The sequence below is a fragment of the Aspergillus piperis genome, assembly GCF_003184755.1.
Source record: "Aspergillus piperis CBS 112811 unplaced genomic scaffold BO85scaffold_18, whole genome shotgun sequence".
In the NCBI taxonomy this organism is placed as follows: Eukaryota; Fungi; Ascomycota; class Eurotiomycetes; order Eurotiales; family Aspergillaceae; genus Aspergillus; species Aspergillus piperis.
Window position 1 is genome coordinate 656,348 of NW_020291608.1, and position 12,122 is coordinate 668,469.

Sequence of the window (12,122 nt, forward strand, 5' to 3'; positions counted from 1 at the left end):
TTACCTGCATACCTGCATAACTACATAGCACAACAATATCATATACCTTACTAATTATGCTACACATCACATGACCCAACCTCAACATCATCACCACCACATCCAATACGCATATACCCTCCAGCTCGCCAGCAATAAACCAGCGCTCCCCAAACCGCAACCATGGCCGGTCCCAGCAAGTGTATGTCATTCACCTCTGATTCTCCTCAATTCCGATTGCTAACCGCTTTCTCCAGCTTTGATCCTTGATCCGGCCCTCCAGAAATACTACGGTCCGTTTGTTCCCGCCAATAAGACTTGACGCATTACATTACTCTCCTTCCCTTCAGAAACAACAATTACCTCTCAAGAGAGGGTATCAGGAGGAGCACTTTCGGATGGATGACAACTGACAATTGGGTTATGTAGAACTCAACGCCAACCGCTACAAGTACTTCCGGTGGACGCCGCGCCATGCCTGGTTCTCGTTCCTCTATATGGCGCTGATTCCTGGTGCGCTGGGCTATGTCGCTTATAAGACTGATGTGAGTGATCTGGGTTATATTGGGTGAGCTCTGTGGGTGAAATGGTGAACGCTAATGGTTGGGTAGGGTCTGTACCAACTGCGTGGAAAGCGCAGGGGCGATACGATTGTCGAGTGGTAGATCGATTCGATCCTCATGTGTGGTTGGGCGGATGAAAAGCGTGATGTGATGTGATGTGATGGGTCGGGCTGGATGTGTATCTACTACTACTACTATTATACCGTTATTGAAGATTTTCGTTTACTGCAGCAGGTTCTTTGCATTGCCTATGGGCACAGCAGTCAATAATACAGACATATTACTAGTAGATAGTAGACAAGACATCCCTGTAGCGAATCGGGTATCCTCAACTCCTAACACTCATACATACACATACAGCATCAAAATCAATCATTCAAGCAGGTATTTAGTACGGCGCCCACCCCCTTCTCCCTCCTCTCCCTCCACCACCACCACCCCTCTCCTCCGGAACTCTCTCCCCCCGTCTCCAATCCCCCGGTGGAATCCTCCCTCCTCTCATCCCACCACCGCCACCTGCTCCACGATACCTCTCCCCCCTACCAGCATCCCCAGGGAACGCCCTCATCCCCCCACCCATCGCCATCCCCCGACCGGGATTAACCGGCGGCGCCACAGACCCATCCTCAAGCGGCGGCAGTACCGCACAATCGACATAATCTCCAATAACGAACCGTGCCTCCTGCAACGTCTTATCCGCATCATTGCCTTGAATCCTCAACCTCCCTCCTACTCCAGCACCACTCCCTTTCCTCTGCCCTCCTTCCTCCCCATTCGCATTCTCATCCTCATCCCCACCATTCGCAATCGCACTCTCCCTCGGTCCGATAATCACACTCCCCAAATCCTTCGCGAGATATCTGCCCCGCGCGTCGGGCCCCATCGTCGCGGCGCCTTTGGTGTCCGGGTATATAAGGCGGAAGCAGAGGCGCGTTCCCACAGGCGGGTCAGGGAGCAGACTAGGTAGCGCGGAGGTCAGAAGGTGGGAGAGTTCGCGGAGAGTGCATGATTGCCAAGTGTAGATTTGGAGGTGGGGAGGGAGTTGTTGTGGTGGTGGGGGACTGCGCGTGCGGATGGCGTTGGGGCCACTTGTAGGACCGCTGTAGGATGAGGGGGCTGATGAGGAGGAGAAGTCGGAGAGATGGTGGTAGTTGTTGAGTCGGTAAAAGAGTTTGAGGTGGAAGGGGGTTGTGGTTTGGCGGTCGATTGGGGGTGGTGTCATTTTGCTGCTGCTCTTCTTTGATTTTCGTTTGTTTTGGTAGTCACTTTGTTGATGTAGTCGAATCCAAGAGATAGAGTGCGCGATTGTAATTTGTAGTATAGGATGGTGGTTATTGCATCGAAAAGAGAGAATGAACGAAGGTAGAGGATGAAGCTTGCAGCAAACAAGCTATCCCAGGCGCCGGTGTTTCTGCTGGATCTGGACGGCGGAAGTTCCGCCGCGGCAAGTTTGCCGAACATGGGTGTGTCTCTTTACCTCCGATCCACCCAACTCTATCTAACTATCTAATCTCCACAAACCAGCACTACACCTTCACTGGCATCACACTACAACGCCAAGATGGACTTCGCGTCGTTAATGTCCAAAGAAATCTCCAAAGCAAAACCCAAAGCAGATTCCCAAGACACCTCCAAGCCCAAATACACCCGGCGCGGCGACCTCGAAGCCGCCCGCATCGCCGCCTACAATGAAGAACAAGAGCGCCTCGCCCGCGAACGCGAAGAGCGCAACGCCCTGAAACGCAAGCTCGAAGACGAAGAAGCCGAGCGTCGTCGCGAACGGGAAGAGAAGAAGCGCAAACTGGCCGAGGAGTCGCGCAAAAAGCGCGAAGAGGAAGAAGCTGCTCGGGAACGAGAGCGCAGGAAGAGACTCGGCTTGCCGGAGCTGCCGCCTACGGAGTCTGGAGATGATAAAGAGGGTGTGGGCAAGGAAGGTGGCGAGGAGGATATACCGGAGGAGGAGCTGTTGAAGAAGTTGCGGGATATGGAGGAGCCGGCGATATTGTTTGGAGAGACGCATAAGGGCCGGCTGAGGCGGTATAGGAGGCTGTTGCAGCGGTCGTTGACACCGCAGCCGCAGCTGTCAGATGGGCCAATTCCGACGACGTTGGAGCTGGTGCCGGAGGTGGATATGAAGATTCCGGAGACGGCGCCGAAGGATCTGGAGGGGAAGAAGTTCCTGTTTCGTCAGCTGGCGTCGTACTTTAATATGGTGCTGCGGGAGTGGGAGTTGGCGTTGGCGAAGCGAGATGCGTCGGTGAAGTTGAGCTTGCAGGGAAAGCAGGCGTACAATGCCATGGTTCAGTCGCGGGAGAATATGAAGCCGTTGTTTCGCAAGTTTGAGAAGGTGGATATTGATGATGGGGTGCTTGAGCATGTGGTTGAGATTGTGTCCAAGGCGCAGCAGCGGCGATATGTCGATGCTAATGATGCCTATCTGAGGTTGAGTATTGGAAAAGCGTACGTATCTTCTTTATGTTTTGAGGTTTTGCTCCTGGCTAATGTTTCGCAGTGCCTGGCCTATTGGTGTTACCATGGTTGGTATTCACGAGCGATCCGCACGAGAGAAGCTGCATCAAAGCGATCAGCAGGCGCATATTTTGAGTGATGAGATTACGCGCAAGTACTTGCAGAGCATCAAACGGTGCCTCAGCTTTGCGCAGACGCGGTGGCCTCCGGATGATCAGCTGCAGATCATGGGCTAGCCATGGTGCACGATAGCATTAAATATACCCATTACATCAATCAACATTAGATCACTATCTCATGTATACCTACCCAGCGGACGTGCCAGCAGGGTTCTCACACTATTAAGCGCTGCCAAGGGCGATTCCCCTTTGGCTGACTCAGGTAACCGCCGAGGCGTGGAGTGACTCGTGAATCGAGATCACACGCGAATCTAGGCCCCGACCCAGTTACATCAGCCATAAAAGATGGTCAGTTCAGGCGTTTCAGCTAGCATCCGACATCTTCCAATGCGCCTCTCTGTCCTCAGACCGTCGTTTTCTGTGAACCGTAGATCTTGTCTTCAATATCGACCTATTCAGCGAGACATGATGTCCACCCTTACAAAGTCACGCCAGGTACCACTAACACAAGGTATGAGTGTAAAGAGTGACTCGGAACAGTCCTACCGTATTGAGGAGCTATTGAGGAGCTACTCACTCACGGAGGTAAGTCCGGTTTGCATGTATACCGAGCGAGGTACGTCTCTTCTACGCGTTGACAAGATGCTCGGATCATCAGCTACCAACATTCTCCAAGCGCTCAAGGAAAGCAATACATCTTGAAAAATATAATCCCAGGCGATTTTCAACATCAGGTCAACATACAGCAACAATTATCTCAGTGTCCCAACATCCGCACAGTTGTGGATTCTGTGCGAGAAACCGAAGTGTTCTTCTACCCCTTCTTAGATGGAGATTTGCTTCCCTTTAGTCAGGGGAACCTGTCCAGAGAAACAAGGAAGAGCATTCTACGCAGCGCACTGCAGGGGCTGGTTGAGATGCATGCTAAGGATATGGTTCACAACGGCAAGCAAAACATGTATACCTTAAGTATGAAGGTCCAAGTTGCTAACTATTACCAGACATCAAACCCAACAACATCCTTATCGATTACACGGAACCTGCTACTGCTGAGGATCAAGAGATCACCCTGATTAAGCAAGTCCAAATTTCCGACTTGGAGGATACAGTCATCGTCCCACCTGGGAAATGGCTCCGTGGGCCTCTCTGCGGCAACGCCATCTGGCGCAGCGCCGAGAGCTGGGCGCGATCTCGTCAGAATCAAGCTTCTGATGTGTTTTCTTTTGCCCTTGTGGTATGCTCGGCCATCTGGTCTCTATTTATCGATTGTGTGGACGGGCTCCCGCTTGCTAACATCTTGCTCAGATGGTTTATGTGATGGCAAATGAAATGGTCCTTCGCGTCCCTGATGAACAACTGAACGCTGAGGACTCCTGGCGTTACGTTCTTCGTCTTCACCTATCATACTTTGCCGACATAGAAGGCGTGGAGCGCTTCCTTGAGCACATAGGGGAGCAAAACCCATTCTTTGAACGCATATTAGAGCTAATCAACACATTCGGACTGGAGAATCCGAGACAACCGGTCGAACACTGGGACTTTCTCGAACCCGAACTCAAGGATTTGGTGGCTAGGATGACTTATTTGGATCCGAGGGGGAGGATTACGGCGAGGGAGGCGCTGGAGCATACTTGGTTTAGGTGATTCTTCTGTGGGAGGGGATGAGGATGTCGGGAAGTGAAGTGGATGTTATGGTTGCTCTGGTAGGGTAAATAGTTTAGGTGCCGAGTACATTATATAGTTCTCGGTTAGTACTAGAGTTCTGTCGCGGAAGTTCATTGGATTGCGCCGCTTCTCTAGTTACTTATTCGTGGGATTGAATATGAATGTGGTAGCCGGGGTTGTACAATCGTGGGTGTACTTCTGTGGTGGTATGCCATGCCACAAGACTTCTTTTAACGCAAGGACAAGCCCTCTCCAGACAAGATTCATGCAGATCAATGGACATTTGGCCAACTATACATGAATTAGCAACATATCCTCCCTTTATAAACAAAGCCAATGGAATGCTATATACAATCATCAATCACATCTATCATCTATCATGCATCGTTCGTCATCATTCCTACCTCACGTCAAACCATCTCCAGAGCCACCTCCACAACCCGTTCGGCATAACCCTCTGCGGCCAAGTCGACGCCATGCGGTCATTATCCACAGCATGGAGCTCGCTAGGTGGCGAGATATCGTGTCCATCTATGCCACGCATGACGCCCAACGATGACTGTGGCCGAGAGGTATTGTTCGATCCACTGCGGACTCGCTCCTTACCCGTGCGCGCGTCAAGCAACTTCCCCGCGGCTTGGACGCAGCTGCCGTACGCAAATCGGATGAGAGAGTCACCTGTGAGGCTGCCGATTATGAACACGTCTGGCGCAATCTCAATATCATCATACACTTTGCTGCGCAAGGACCGGGCGGAGATGACGGGGCTCGTGTCTGTGGTCGCATCTTGGTCGAGTACTTCATTGAGAAGCGGACGGTCGAGGTAGTCGAGGGTGCCTCGTCGGCCAGTAGCGTAGACCATCCCGCGGACGCCGCGGGTGACGGTGCTCCCGTCAGGCTGGCGGAATGTGACCAGAGCTTGACCCTCTTGCATCGCGACATCAATGACTTCCGAGTTGGGCAATCCTTCGTATATATCTTCCCATGAGCGAGTTTCCAAGAAAGGGATCGAGGTGGTGCGCCGCGGCTTCACTCGTTTCTTCGTGGGGTCTGCTGCAACCGCAGCTCGTTTCATCAGTCGATAGACTCCGGCGTATTCAGGATATGCTTGGTGGTGGCAGCCACGCAGCGGTGATGACCGCCCTTCCGGGTCCCACTTGAACACATGGATGATCTTCTGATCCGCCGGTGCAGAGATGATAATATCCGCGGCAGAGAACCCAGAGCCGATCACAAGCAACGGAGTCTGCGGAGTGGGCTGGAGCGAGGTCAAAGGCTGCAGCATTGGGCTGGGCTGCAGCACTTGAGTGAATATACCACTAGCCAGAACCAAGTGCTTGCAGTGGATGTTGTGAGAGCGAATGTAAAACCCATCATCTGTTCGTGAGATGCCGGAGATGGTCTCATTGAACCGGAACACATCATCGATCTGAACCGCCTCGGGGTACGTGCGGAAGTAGCTTGCTGTTTCTTCCCGACTGGGTCGGGTATATGCCGGAAGCTCCTTGCCCGTGATCTTCCGGTGGTGCTCAGCGAATGAATAGCCCGGGAGAGACAGCATTGATGCATAGCTGAGGGTCTGGATGTCCCAGCTGGCAGGCACGGGATTATCAGTCCACTGACCCCCTGCATGCTGAGCATTCCCGAACACCAAATGGGGAACGGCCTTTTCGGGCACGAACCGCCATTCGACATTCGTGATGGCCTCAAGCTCTTCTACATCCACGCTGGGACGCACCAGCGTGTCCAGGAGCACGTTCATGGGGAGAGCCTGCGTGGAGTACGACAGTCTCGAGGCGGCGAAATGATCCGTCAAAGCGTGCACGTCCACATGGAGCAACTCCGGGGAATCCTGGAGCTTCGCATGCAGAAGCGGGTCAGGATGAGGAGGATTGGAGGAATAAAATGGAAGATGGCCATGAAGAATATACGACAGAATCATGGCCGACGGCCCGTTCCCTGTGGGGGATCACATCAGCACGATAACACGGACCAGGGGGAAAAATCAAATAAAAATCCAGCATCTCCGTTGGCACGAAATGGCGACATACCGACGATAATGGTATCAGTCTCCAATGAAGGCATCTCTTGCGCCTTCGCCCGCCCAACCATCGTGGGGCATGCTGTTTGCGACATGCGATAGCAGGGTTCCTCTGATAAGTCCCAACCACACAGAATATCAAATATCTACAGTAGAGCCACTACCTCCAGCTTAAGGGAGAGAACCGGAGGGCCATCGAGTGGCCGTTACATTGACAAGAAGGAGGAAAGATTAAGCTTGTAGGGAAACCATAGGAAGAGGAAGGGGGAGAGGGGATGCCGATTCCGCGAGCGGACAAGGCAGGGCCTGGGGAACGCTGACAAACTGACAAATGCAAGACCCTCAACTCGACTATGTAATCCTTACTTATTCCAGTAGGAATGGATCCAGCCAAGGGACGTGGGGGGGCGATTGCTTGCCAGCCTCCAATGATGACCGTTGCTCCGTGCCACCGGCGCATCCGGGGTCGAGAAGGTGAGAAGTTTGGCTGCCACGATTGAACCCGGCAGGCCGTGGTGAATGGACCCCGTCAATCTGAGTTCCGAGACACTTTCATTGAAAGGAAGAGCAACATGCCGGTGCGATAACGGCAGTCCCGGATAATGAATAATAAACCCAATAAATCAGGAGATCGACAATGCATGACTTTTGACGTTGCGGGGTCTTCCTGATCCGGAAGGTAGGGCTCGGGGCCTGTATGATCTCTACCCTATACCCTACCTTCCCGTTCGAGACACGGCTGACGCGTGGAACCCCAGGCAATCAATCTATCGCCATCGGCGCTGGCCCAGCGTCCTCCGTATCGAAGCGCAAGAGACATATCAAGCAGCAGGTGGAATATCTCAAGAATCCAGCCTTCTGCTGCTGCCATGATTCTGTTATCTGAGCTGTCGTCCCGCCGGTTCTAATTGGAATTCCGAGGCAGCCTCCGCCGGAGGTTATCTGGTCTAGTCTCCGCAGTCCGTCCCTCTCCGCAATCATGTATCATCTGGCCAAGTCCCTGTATATGTACGCTACTAGCAAGGAGGGTGAGTCGATGTCTTTGTCATAATCCTATCCTCGCGCGCTAATATTACGGTAATAGAATACTCCGTACTCCTCCTTGGCCTCGATAACGCCGGCAAAACTACCCTCCTGTCGCAAATCAAAGCCCTCTATCAACCCCGACCAGATGGCGCCCCCGCCCCTAACCCCGGGAAAACCGTGCCCACCGTCGGCCAAAACGTCGCGACTATCTCCTTACCGGACATGTATCTGAAGATCTGGGATGTGGGGGGACAAATCTCCATGCGGAACCTCTGGCAAAGCTACTACACCAGCTGCCATGCCATCATCTTCGTCGTCGACAGTGCCGACGTCGGTCAAGACCCAGACATCACCCGGCTTCCGAGTCGACGACCTAGCTCTGCGTCCGGTCCATCAGGAGGCCACTCGGGCGCATTTACGGAGGAAATGGTCGGGATCAATGCGCCTGGGAGCGATTTCGGTCGGCTCGACGAGTGTCGGCAAGTGCTGGAGTCGGTTCTACAGCATGCGGATGTGGCCGGCGTACCGATCCTCGTGCTCGCCAACAAGCAAGATCGGGAGGACTCGGTGGAGGTTGTTCGTATCAAGGAGGGGTTTGTGCGCAAGGTCTTCGAAGGAGAGTCTGGAGCTGGGGTGAGGGATAGTCGCGTATTACCGGTCAGCGCGTTGATGGGATCAGGCGTGCAAGAAGCGGTGGAATGGGTGCAGACGCGAGTCAAGTGGAATAAAGAGGGACGACCACCGTTAATGAAGTGATAGACTTTGAGAATGGGTCTGTTTGTTGCGAAGAATTTCGATTCTTTTTCATGTCCTTATATCGCGTTATTCGGGCTTGAGTTTGGCGTTAAGAGGTTATATGATCGGGAAGATACCTTAATTGCATTTTTTTTGTTTCAACTTGGGTCTTTTTCAAATGTCATATTTAGTGCATGTTGTACCGCAACCATGTAGACAGCCAATTCTAGATCCAGCAATAATCACAGCACTGTATACCACAAAACACTGCAAACCACCTACTACATCATACGTATCATCTTCATGGCCTAGATCAAAACAAACTGCCAATTCCATGCACCGGCATCTGACGGAGACATCCCTAATCAACCCATACCAGATACTGCAGAGTTACACCATATCCATGGAAACACGCGACCGAAAACCGGACTGATTGGACGCACTGAACATTCTCGATGCCAGTGCATGACGTTTATCCCAGTCAAAGCAGTGGTTCGATGAAAGTGAAGTGATGGAAAAGCATGCAAGCCATGAAGTCAACGCCGGTCACTTTGACGTCATTCCCGTGAAGCCCTAAACTGCCATCCCGGACGGTTCAGCTTGTATATATAGGTGTCCGGTTACTGTCTGCTTCAATTTCTATTTAGTATCGATTGCAACAAGTGTTTACTCTATAATAATATTTTCTTATCTTGAACTGATTTTTTTCTTCAAGTTCCACCACACGATAACGTCCGCTCACATTCTTCATTATGAGCCACTTCAACAACCCCGACTCTGTCGCTACAAACAAGCAGGGTGAATTCCACCCTTCGGTGAAACCTACGGGTCCTATGGAGCAAGGCGGTGTATGTATTCCATTGCAATAGTGTCCGATCATGCAAGTTGTACTGACAAAAAACAGCACCAAGTAGGAAGAAAGGTCGCTCCTAGCGACTTCGTCCCCGAATTCCGCGCCGAGAGCCATCCCCCTGGTACCGCGCCCGCCAGCAGCTCCTACCAGCCTAATCCCACCGGCGAGGTTGGTGGCCAGGCACTCAACCTCAATGTCGAACGCAGCCATGGCAAGGAATCTGTCAAGACCAACGCTAGTGATACCTTAATGGGCGCTACATCGCAGGACGTGCACCGGGGTATGGGCCAGCCTATTTCGGGACAGACCAGTAACGAGCTTCGTCATGATGGACAGCATGGACGCAAGGGCCAGAGTGCGGGCTTGGAACAAGTTGGAGCTAGTCGGGGAACTACCTTTGAGAGAAGTATGCCGAGCCAGCGTGGACTGGAGCGCGATGAGGCGCGCCCTGGTCAGCGCGGTGATAAGGGTGCATTGGCTGCAGAGGATCGCGTGCCAGAGTCGGCAGAGACGGCGGCCGCTGAGTGGAAGTATGAGCCTTCGACTAAGAGGGATAACCCGCATAAGCATTGAGCGTCACCACAGGCTGGACCTTAGTTGGATTTGAAGTGAACATGCTTAGAAAGGAAGTATTTTAACGGCAATGTATTAATGAACAAAATATTCCTGCGTCTATCGGTATGGGTATCGTGCTGTCTCTGTTTCATAAGCGAATCAAAATTGCAAGTCAAGAAAGAGCTTGGCCTGATCATGGTGTAGAAGAGATTGTAGGTGCAGTCGGGATCATGTTATGATGCAGGCCCCAGACGGTCGCCTTTATACGTAGACCCTGGCCGTTTGTTCTCTTTTTGGTTGATCTTCTTAGGCCAGCTACGCGCAATGTCAATGTTTGCACGGGGAAACCACATCTCCAAGAAAACATAGAGTAAGAAGTCGATCACCACGCAAAGGCAGAACAGCTTGCCTGCCCACACTCCGCATCCGTAGTACCGTTTCAAACGGTCAATAAGGGCAAAGCTTCGCACCCGGTCCCGACCGGCCTCCCATCCCTGTCCGGGATAGTAGCCGTAGAATTCCTCGGGGCTAATGTCCCCGGAGATGCCTTTGTAGACACGTTCCGTACGTTCGGCTACGTCCGTCCAAGAATACATCATCTTGACCTGGTCGTGGAATCGATCCGTGCGGACTTTGTTCGAACGCAATGCGGCGATGGCTTTTCCAGTGGCAAGCACGATATCATCCTCCTCCGGTTTCGCAAAAGTTGTCATGTGTTGGGGGAGCACCTCGGGAATGCCACCAACGCGTGTGCACACCACGTATAGACCACAGCTTGCAGCTTCCACAAGGACAGTACCGAACGCTTCAGTCAAACTCGGATGCAGATAAATGTGTCCCCGGATCATCACGTCACGAACTTCTTCATGTCGCACCGAGCCAAGCATTTCAACCTTGTCCTGGAGAACATTCCTTTCTAGCATCTGTTCGAGATCGATGGCCTTGGGCCCTGATCCGGCAATGATGAATCGTACATTCGGATGGGACGCAAGTATCCGGGGAATGGCGGCAATAAGAAGATCGGTTCCTTTGTTGTAGAAAAGACGGGATATGACAACAATCGTGATAATATCGTTGGGCTCCATGGGGCGCGCTATTGGCCGTGGCTCTGGGGGTCGGAAGTTCTCTGCAACTACCGCATTGGGAATGACAGACACCATCAACGGGTCTAGCGAGGCTCGAAGGACCGTATTCTCCTTACTATCCCCTAAAGTTATTATATGTTGAGCATAAGCATGCGACTGACGTACCATGTATGACTGACACAAATAACATGGTCTACATCACTCAAGATGAACTTGAGCAGCTTGTTGGTGAGAATTGACGCCGCATCTGCAAACCCAAACAGCGAATGGTCGGTAAAAACTGTCCGGAGGCCCATTGTCCGTGCATGAAGAATAGCTTCGTGACAGAAGCTGCTCAAGCTTGCATGGCCATGTACAATCTGAATCTGCTCACGAATCACAATATTTCGGAAGATAGGGAAGAACGAGAAGACCGTCGGCATGGTCGACTCCCGGTAAATCACGAAGAATGGGACATGGTATACTTTGAGCCCATTGGTAAGATAGCGAACGCCGGTTCGTCCCTTGTAGGCATGAGTTATGATGATGACTTTATGGCCGCGATCGATAAGCTTCTATAGAGCGATAAGCGTTGGCTGGAGCGAACGAGGTCTGGTAATCTTACAGTCGATAGCTGATATATGTGACTTTCAATTCCGCCTGGGTTCATCAGTAGCTGATCATCAGAGGAACAACAGAATGAGAGACCAACTGACCTGGCTGGGGGAAGAAAAAGTCACTGACCATACTGTGGACCGGTGATTAGTAGGCCAACCTTGATAGATCGCTCGAAACGCAAGCAGACACTCACGCAATGTTGTATGTCATAATGGCAGTCGGTAGTCTCTGAGCTACCCAAATGACACCTTCAACAATGGCCTTGAGAGGGCCGTTTCCAGCATATCCATGTTAGGACCTGACCAGCGTCAGGGGATGAGCAGATGGCCGTCGATCGAAGCTGCGGCGATGGAGAGACGCGATGAAGCCCGGATTGGTCCAGACCCGGGCGGCGGTGGGGGCGGTGGGGAGGTTCTGCCGGGAAAAGATTCCCCG

At 52.2% G+C, this 12,122-nt stretch overlaps 8 protein-coding genes across 8 annotated transcripts; 5 read left to right on the forward strand and 3 right to left on the reverse strand.

Annotated features, from left to right (window-relative positions):
* Nucleotides 1-122: 122 nt before the first annotated feature.
* BO85DRAFT_522705 (NADH:ubiquinone oxidoreductase 6.6kD subunit) lies at nucleotides 123-729 on the forward strand. Its single transcript, XM_025665285.1, has 4 exons — nucleotides 123-181; nucleotides 237-272; nucleotides 409-524; nucleotides 591-729. Exons 1-4 carry the CDS (start codon nucleotides 163-165, stop codon nucleotides 642-644), a joined length of 225 nt encoding a protein of 74 aa, XP_025512724.1. The 5' UTR covers nucleotides 123-162; the 3' UTR covers nucleotides 645-729.
* Nucleotides 730-930: 201 nt separating this feature from the next.
* Nucleotides 931-2,045, reverse strand: BO85DRAFT_480276 (SAP18 family protein; the record flags this gene model as incomplete). The annotated part of the gene is made up of 1 exon (XM_025662999.1): nucleotides 931-2,045. The coding sequence occupies exon 1, from the start codon at nucleotides 1,762-1,764 to the stop codon at nucleotides 931-933; it is 834 nt and encodes a 277-aa protein (XP_025512725.1). The 5' UTR covers nucleotides 1,765-2,045.
* Nucleotides 2,036-3,308, forward strand: BO85DRAFT_403571 (mRNA splicing protein PRP18). The gene is made up of 2 exons (XM_025657233.1): nucleotides 2,036-3,002; nucleotides 3,055-3,308. Exons 1-2 carry the CDS (start codon nucleotides 2,104-2,106, stop codon nucleotides 3,245-3,247), a joined length of 1,092 nt encoding a protein of 363 aa, XP_025512726.1. The 5' UTR covers nucleotides 2,036-2,103; the 3' UTR covers nucleotides 3,248-3,308.
* Nucleotides 3,309-3,598: 290 nt separating this feature from the next.
* On the forward strand, nucleotides 3,599-4,774 carry BO85DRAFT_378321 (kinase-like protein; the record flags this gene model as incomplete). Its single annotated transcript, XM_025656294.1, is given in 5 exon segments — nucleotides 3,599-3,677; nucleotides 3,689-3,746; nucleotides 3,807-3,979; nucleotides 4,132-4,364; nucleotides 4,436-4,774. 5 exon segments carry the CDS (start codon nucleotides 3,599-3,601, stop codon nucleotides 4,772-4,774), a joined length of 882 nt encoding a protein of 293 aa, XP_025512727.1.
* A 421-nt stretch (nucleotides 4,775-5,195) lies between these two features.
* On the reverse strand, nucleotides 5,196-6,907 carry BO85DRAFT_461986 (uncharacterized protein; the record flags this gene model as incomplete). Its single annotated transcript, XM_025661820.1, has 2 exons — nucleotides 5,196-6,754; nucleotides 6,847-6,907. The coding sequence occupies 2 exons, from the start codon at nucleotides 6,905-6,907 to the stop codon at nucleotides 5,196-5,198; spliced, it is 1,620 nt and encodes a 539-aa protein (XP_025512728.1).
* A 617-nt stretch (nucleotides 6,908-7,524) lies between these two features.
* BO85DRAFT_101246 (ADP-ribosylation factor family protein) lies at nucleotides 7,525-8,873 on the forward strand. The gene is made up of 3 exons (XM_025653775.1): nucleotides 7,525-7,531; nucleotides 7,595-7,864; nucleotides 7,921-8,873. Exons 2-3 carry the CDS (start codon nucleotides 7,816-7,818, stop codon nucleotides 8,616-8,618), a joined length of 747 nt encoding a protein of 248 aa, XP_025512729.1. The 5' UTR covers nucleotides 7,525-7,531; nucleotides 7,595-7,815; the 3' UTR covers nucleotides 8,619-8,873.
* A 289-nt stretch (nucleotides 8,874-9,162) lies between these two features.
* On the forward strand, nucleotides 9,163-10,098 carry BO85DRAFT_452252 (uncharacterized protein). The gene is made up of 2 exons (XM_025660775.1): nucleotides 9,163-9,445; nucleotides 9,502-10,098. The coding sequence occupies exons 1-2, from the start codon at nucleotides 9,350-9,352 to the stop codon at nucleotides 10,021-10,023; spliced, it is 618 nt and encodes a 205-aa protein (XP_025512730.1). The 5' UTR covers nucleotides 9,163-9,349; the 3' UTR covers nucleotides 10,024-10,098.
* Nucleotides 10,099-10,130: 32 nt separating this feature from the next.
* BO85DRAFT_101228 (phosphatidylinositol N-acetylglucosaminyltransferase subunit A/GPI3) lies at nucleotides 10,131-12,017 on the reverse strand. The gene is made up of 5 exons (XM_025653774.1): nucleotides 11,881-12,017; nucleotides 11,786-11,817; nucleotides 11,695-11,729; nucleotides 11,256-11,644; nucleotides 10,131-11,205 (listed from the first exon to the last, which is right to left on the reverse strand). Exons 1-5 carry the CDS (start codon nucleotides 11,895-11,897, stop codon nucleotides 10,239-10,241), a joined length of 1,440 nt encoding a protein of 479 aa, XP_025512731.1. The 5' UTR covers nucleotides 11,898-12,017; the 3' UTR covers nucleotides 10,131-10,238.
* Nucleotides 12,018-12,122: the final 105 nt, after the last annotated feature.

What these genes read in the sequence shown, in the direction of transcription:
- BO85DRAFT_403571 (XM_025657233.1), top strand. Translation starts at nt 2,104, where the DNA reads ATGGACTTCGCGTCGTTAATGTCCAAAGAAATCTCCAAAGCAAAACCC. An exon ending in AGGTTGAGTATTGGAAAAGC is followed by an intron (nt 3,003 to 3,054) that starts GTACGTATCTTC and finishes AATGTTTCGCAG; the next exon opens with TGCCTGGCCTATTGGTGTTA.
- BO85DRAFT_101246 (XM_025653775.1), top strand. Translation starts at nt 7,816, where the DNA reads ATGTATCATCTGGCCAAGTCCCTGTATATGTACGCTACTAGCAAGGAG. An exon ending in GTACGCTACTAGCAAGGAGG is followed by an intron (nt 7,865 to 7,920) that starts GTGAGTCGATGT and finishes TTACGGTAATAG; the next exon opens with AATACTCCGTACTCCTCCTT.
- BO85DRAFT_101228 (XM_025653774.1), bottom strand. An exon ending in CTTTTTCTTCCCCCAGCCAG is followed by an intron (nt 11,730 to 11,785) that starts GTCAGTTGGTCT and finishes TGATGAACCCAG; the next exon opens with GCGGAATTGAAAGTCACATA. An exon ending in ATTTGTGTCAGTCATACATG is followed by an intron (nt 11,206 to 11,255) that starts GTACGTCAGTCG and finishes TTTAGGGGATAG; the next exon opens with TAAGGAGAATACGGTCCTTC.
- BO85DRAFT_452252 (XM_025660775.1), top strand. Translation starts at nt 9,350, where the DNA reads ATGAGCCACTTCAACAACCCCGACTCTGTCGCTACAAACAAGCAGGGT. An exon ending in GTCCTATGGAGCAAGGCGGT is followed by an intron (nt 9,446 to 9,501) that starts GTATGTATTCCA and finishes GACAAAAAACAG; the next exon opens with CACCAAGTAGGAAGAAAGGT.
- BO85DRAFT_522705 (XM_025665285.1), top strand. An exon ending in GGCCCTCCAGAAATACTACG is followed by an intron (nt 273 to 408) that starts GTCCGTTTGTTC and finishes TGGGTTATGTAG; the next exon opens with AACTCAACGCCAACCGCTAC. An exon ending in ATGTCGCTTATAAGACTGAT is followed by an intron (nt 525 to 590) that starts GTGAGTGATCTG and finishes ATGGTTGGGTAG; the next exon opens with GGTCTGTACCAACTGCGTGG.